The sequence below is a fragment of the Panthera leo genome, chromosome A2, assembly GCF_018350215.1.
Source record: "Panthera leo isolate Ple1 chromosome A2, P.leo_Ple1_pat1.1, whole genome shotgun sequence".
In the NCBI taxonomy this organism is placed as follows: domain Eukaryota; kingdom Metazoa; phylum Chordata; class Mammalia; order Carnivora; family Felidae; genus Panthera; species Panthera leo.
The window spans coordinates 8,479,338-8,485,337 of record NC_056680.1 but is presented as its reverse complement, the minus strand read 5'-3'; the positions used below and the strand labels follow the sequence as shown (position 1 = coordinate 8,485,337).

General features: G+C 61.4%; 1 protein-coding gene across 3 annotated transcripts in view; it reads left to right on the top strand.

Moving 5' to 3' along the window:
• The first annotated feature begins 5,193 nt into the window (after nt 1-5,193).
• DOCK6 (dedicator of cytokinesis 6) overlaps nt 5,194-6,000 on the top strand; it is a 43,103-nt gene continuing 42,296 nt past the window's right edge. For all 3 annotated transcript variants that reach the window (XM_042928470.1, XM_042928469.1, XM_042928471.1), the window contains exon 1: nt 5,194-5,237. In XM_042928470.1, coding sequence (XP_042784404.1) covers nt 5,194-5,237 — 44 coding nt within the window. The remainder of the gene's footprint in view (nt 5,238-6,000) is intronic.

Genomic DNA, 6,000 nt, shown 5'->3' with positions numbered 1-6,000 from the left:
TACTTCTCTGTCTTTGCCTTGCTGGTCCCTCGGCCTGGAATTCCCTCCCTCCCTAACTCGGCCTGGCCGACACCAGCATTGACATCACCTCCTTCCAGAAGTCCCCTGTGCCTGGCATACAGCAGGCGCTCAGTAAATGCTGCCGGAATAAATGAAGGAAGGAAGGAAGGAGATGAGAAAGGGGAGGGGCACGCTGTAGGGAGCAGCTGAGGGGGTCTGTAGGCCACAGGGAAGACCATGGCTCCTTTCTGGGGCAATGGGGAGCCAGAGCAGGCTTTGAGCAGGGAAAGGGCCTGCTGAAAAATTTCTCTTATTTGCAGGGGTACCTTTTTGTGCCCCGGGCCCTTACAAGGGGATGTGTGTAAGTTCATAAACAGCTAGGATGGCGAAGGAAACCCATTACAAACCCATGACATTGGGATATGGGTATCAAAATCTGTTTTAATTGTGATGGAATCTGGGCCTTTCTTAACACCTCAAATAACAAGGTGGCAGGGGGGTGGGGGGCAGCTCTCACGAATGCTATCGTTAGAAGCCAGGGAGCACACGTGATGCGAGTTTTTCCCTCCCAGTTCATAAGCGCCTGAATTCTATTTGCAAACCCCTTGGGTGCCTGGGGACCCTGGCAGAAACCCCCTGAAGGTTGGGGTGCAGGAAGGGCACACAGAAAGGGAGCTAACTTGGCAGAGTGTCACTGAGAGGGACAGGAGTGATTTCCAGGGGTGATGGACAAGCATCCAGACAGACCAGCATCCGGCGGCTGGGCCATCTGTTCAAAGAAAAACAGGAAGACGGTGCCCTGCCCCTCTGGCCTCTCTGGGCCCAGCCTTTGTCTTTGTGACTATAACTCCCAAAGGCAGGCCTGGAGCGCCTGAGTCGGCTCCCAGCTTCCTTCCCCAGCTCCGGAAGCAGCAGGAAAAACAATGTGACAAGGGCAGGATCTCCCAGGTTCTGTGCTCTCCCGACAACACTTCAGGGGTCCCAATCACAGCCCGATAGGGTCAGCTCTGGGGGTAACATCCCATTTCACAGATGAGGAAACTGACGGCCAGAGAGGCCCCAGGTCACCCAGCCCGGCTGTGGCTAAGCTGGGGCCTGGAATTCAGGTCTCTTTGGATTCCAAGTCCCTCCTGTGGCCATTCCTACTCTGAGTCCGCCACCTACCTCAGGATACCTATTCATTCATTCATTTATTCATTCATTCATTCATTCATTCATTCATTCATCAGGTTGATTCACCAGGTTGCCAAAATGCATCTGAAGAACGAGGGGAGAGGGGCGCCTGGGTGGCTCAGTCAGTTAAGCGTCCGACTTCGGCTCAGGTCATGATCTCATGGTCCGTGGGTTCGAGCCCCGCGTCGGGCTCTGTGCTGACAGCTCAGAGCCTGGAGCCTGTTTCAGATTCTGTGTCTCCCTCTTTCTCTGACCCTCCCCTGTTCATGCTCTCTCTCTGTCTCAAAAATAAATAAATGTTTAAAAAAATTAAAAAAAAAAAAAAAGAACGAGGGGAGAGATTTCCCTCAACATGACAGACCCGAGTTCAAGTTTTACAACTCAGAAGTGTGCTTTGAGTTGGGTGGTTGCTCCTCTCGGCCTCGGTTTCCTGCACCTGCAGATCGATGACCTGGGGTGATGACACCCCCCCCCCCCCCCCCGACCACCACCAAGGGTTAGTTGGAGCCTGCACACAGCAGGAGCTGAGGAGATGCCTGTTGAACGGATGTCCTTTGCATCCTGCTCCCGGGCACCCGGCCTTACCTGCTTACGATCCCCAATTCCCTTTCCTTGTGGAAAGAGCGTGCCCTGCCTGTGGGCAGTAGAGCCGAGGAGGGCAGGGCAAATGTCCCGAGCTGGCGGATCCTGCTATTCCTGTCATGGGCACCAGGGGGCAGTGGGTGCCCACTTCAGCTTTCTTCTACCTGCCCCCAGCACCCCTCACCCAGGTTGGACAGCTGAGACATTGATCCTCCCCCTGACCCCCGCCATCAGGCTGGCTTCTCCCACCACACTGGTGGTGGAAACGGTAGACACTAGGGGACAGAGGGGCATCAGGGTCCTCTGGCCACTGGACCCCTGCACCACTCTGCCTCATTCATTCTCTTATTGGACACCTACTATATGCACAGCCCCATGCTAGGCGTTGGGGACACAGCAATGAATAAAGCAGAGAAAAATCCTTGTCCTCGTGAAGCTGACTTATGAGTGGGAGAGGCGGCCATCATGGAATCAGGCCGTTACAACCGAGGGTGATCGGGGGGCTGTGAGGGGGAACCCCAGGGGCTGGAGGCAGGAGGTCCCAGAGGAACCCCTGAGCCAGCTTGGGCAGGGAAGGGAGGTGGCCAAGGAAGGCTTCCAAGAAGCATGAGATCTAAGAACGAATGGAAGTTAGCAGTTCGCTCAGGTGCAGAGTAGGGGAAACAGTGTTCCAGGAGGGGGTACGGCCTGTGCCGAGGTGTGCAGGCAGCGGCCTCCCACCCCACACAGAAAGAGAGGCGAGAACACTATAATGCTACACGGACTCAAACAGTGACGTCCTGGAACGAACACTGAGTAGCACGTCAGGGGAATGGAGGAGCAAGAGGCTAGAAAGAGATATTCACCTCGTGCCAGCGATGTGCCCCGGGGGTGGGGACCTCTTGGAGACGAATGGCCGGCCACTTAGACACGGTGTGACTGGGGATGCACAAGCAGCTGTAGGAGGCAGAGATGTCCAAGCTGAGACTGAAGGGAGGAAGAAGGGGTCAAGCGGACAAGGAGTGAGTGGAACAGCATTCTAGGTGGTGGGAACAGCAGGGGGCATCGGCGTGAAGAGAGATGATCTTCAGCTCCGCTCCCTCACTGGCACGGAGGTTCGACCACCTGTCCGCAGCCCAGCCATCTCCCACCTGGACCCGTGCTGTCCCTCCTCCCGGGTACACAGGTGCTTCCCCCCATATCCTACAGACTGTTGCTCACTGCAGCCAGAGGAGGCCAAAGTCCCCATCAAGCTTGGCCTCTGTTTGAGCAGCTGCCTGGGTCACCCTAGCCCCGCCTGGCTGAGTCAGGCCTGGCATACCCTGGAGAGGAACTGCCCCGCCAGTCAGGTCTGGTAGGCACCAGTGGGGCAGCAGGCTCCAGGGGGGCAGCTAGCTGGGGCATGGCCTTTACTTGGAAGGGTCTTTGAAGCAGCCTTTTGACCCAGACAGGGCTTCGAATCGCTGGGTTCCCCCCGTGACATCAGGTCCCCCAAGGGCCTGGAGCTCTGAGCTCCCGATGTCTGTGCCTCATGCTGTGCCGGGCCACAAGCCCTCATGGGGCAGATGAGGAAATGGAGGTTCAGAGAGGTTGAGAGATTTACCCTGGGTCCCACAGCCTGGCCGGGGGCCGGGACTCTGTCGGTTATTTAGAAACAAACATTTCCCCGGGGCGGGCGGGCTCCCTGGGTGACAAATCTGGAATCACAGATCTGACGCTGACTCACCGGGTGAAACTGGGCAAGTCGCCCTGCTGCTCTGGGCCTCAGTTTTCTCATCTGTAAAAGTGGGGTGGTGATGGCACCCCTGTGCGGGAAGGGGAACGGCATGTGCAAAGATAGAGCTGTGCTCTAGTGTTCAGAGGGCGTTGAGGGGGTGGGCAGCTGTAGTGGGGGAGGGGAGGGAGGTGATGAGGGCGGGTCACGCACAGTCTCTCCTGGGCCTTGGGAAGGACTTTGACAATTCTAAGCGGAGGAGGGACCCGATCTGACTCTGGTGTTCCCAGGCTCCTTCTGGACCCTGAAGGGAGACCTGACTTCGAGGGGTGAGGGCAGGAGCCAGGAGACCAGGTATGAGGGGGCCGGGGCTGGAATGGGGGAGAAATCCACCAATCTTTGCTCGGCTCCATGTTTCTTGCCCAGCCTGGCTCCCAGAAGCCCAAAGGCGAGGCAGGGACTTTAGCCCAGGAGGCTGATGGTTCGGGTGAGGGTGACTCGGGGTGGGGCGTGGCAGAGAGTGCTGGGCGGGGTTACACCCGGCAGCTCCCAGGTCAAAGTGGCTGGACCACTCAGGCAAGCGCGTGGGCTGCTGCCAGACACACATGTCACACGCCAGGCTGGGAGCAGCCCAGCTGTGCCCCCTTGAGCTTGGGGCTGAGTGGCAGGGTATGAGGGTTCCCCCACAATCCAAGCCTCCCTCCTCTGGGCTCAGGATCTGACAGCGGTCCACTTGCCTAGTTAGGGCAAGTCCCTCTGCTTCCCTGGGCCTCAGTTTCCTCGTGTGTAAGAGGGAGGATGGCGCTAACACCCATACACGGGAAGAGGGGCAGCACACGTAAAAGCCCTAAGGTAGAGTCGTGCTCTCGTATTATTCAGCCCCCAGTTCTGCCTGGGACATTTTCTGATCAGGGCTGGAAAGGCCATCAGGAGGAAGAACCTGCCAGTGCAAAGGCTCGGGGGCGTGGTGGCGAGCGAGGGGTTGGCACATCCGGAGGATGAGCGGGGGCTGGAGAATTCTCTAAGACTGCTGCACTGGGGCTGGGAGAGGGACCTCTGGGGAGAGATTTGAGACCACAAGGAAACCAAGACATCCCCACATCCTCCTTCCAGGAGAAGCAGCCGGGCCGGGCCAGCCTCCTGGGTTGGCTCACTCGGGCGCCAGTCACATCGCCCGGCCCCTCAGAGCCCCCCTGGACCCCTCTGCTTCCGTCACCCTGGACTAGGGCACATCCCATAGTGGCCTCGGAGACCCCTGCGATCACTCCGGCCTGGGCGAGCGTCTGAACACCTCCGTGCCTCAGTTTGCCCATCTGTAAAATGGGGAAACCATAGTTCCGCCTGCACCTGTGACTTGCAGGGCTGTGCTCAATAAATGCTCGAGATCATACTTATTATTATGGATTAGCGCGGTGATTAGTCCGAGGGCAGAAAGAGCGTCCCCCGGGGTCCGACACCCCCGGCCTCGGTCCCGGCGTCTCTCCCTCCCTGCGCCCTTGAGAGCCTCGGTTTCCCCAACTCAGCCCCCAGGGCGCGGAGGCGGTCCGGGGCCCCGGCGCCCCTCCGGCCGGCAGGGGCAGCACGGAGCCGCCCGGCACACCCGGAAGGGCCCCGCCTCCGGCCCCGGCCCCGCCCAGCCCGGGCAGCCCAGAACCGGGAGGCTGCGGCGGCGGCGGCGGCGGCGGCGGCGGCGGTGGCGGCGGGGACGGTGCGCGCGGCGGCGGCGGCGGGACGCGCGCGGCGCCATGGCGGCCGCCGAGCGCCGCGCCTTCGCGCACAAGATCAACAGGTAGCGCGGCCGCCCGCACGTGTCCGAGCCCCGCCCTCCCCGGCCCGGCGCCCCCCATTCAAGCCCCTTCGGCCTTGGCCGAGTCCGACCCGCTCCCTCCGGCCGGGGACGGGGTGGGGCGGAGGGCGGCGGGAGGCGGGAGGGGGCGCGGCGGGGGTCCCTCCGGGGCCGCGGCGGGGCTGCGGCTGCGATGGCGGCTGAGCCGAGGGCCGCCCTGGGAGCCGGGGGGGGGGGGGGGGACGCGTGGGGGCGTGTCCGGGGGGCCTTCCTGGAGGCGGCGGCGCAGGGAAAGCGTGTCACGGGAGCCCTCCGCGCCCCTCCTCGTCTAGACCTTCCCGGGTCTCTGAGCCCCAGGGCGTGGGAGAGGGAGGGACCTTTGCGACCCACCCTCGTGCGACTGGCGTGGGGTGGAGATGCTCCGGGCGCCGGGGTTTGGGAACGGGGATGGTGCTCTTGGGGGCCTTGGAGGCCCCTCGGGAAGTTTCCCGTGCTCTTCTCCCACTGTCAGCGTCTCGTGCCCAGCTGTCTGGGGAGCGGGGGACAGCTGTGGATGTCCCCCCGCCCCCAGCCCTGCTTCAGGCTCTCCCAGCACCGGCTGGACGCGCTGGGAATGGATGGGTCATTGAATGGAGGGAGTGGGGGCTGGGGACCGAACCAGCTGGTGGGCAGACGGGGGAGGGGACGGGCGCCAGGCGCTGGGGGATCCATTTCCGTGGCCACTGGAGATTGTAAGAGACTCAGCCTGCGAGGGGGGCGGTCAGAC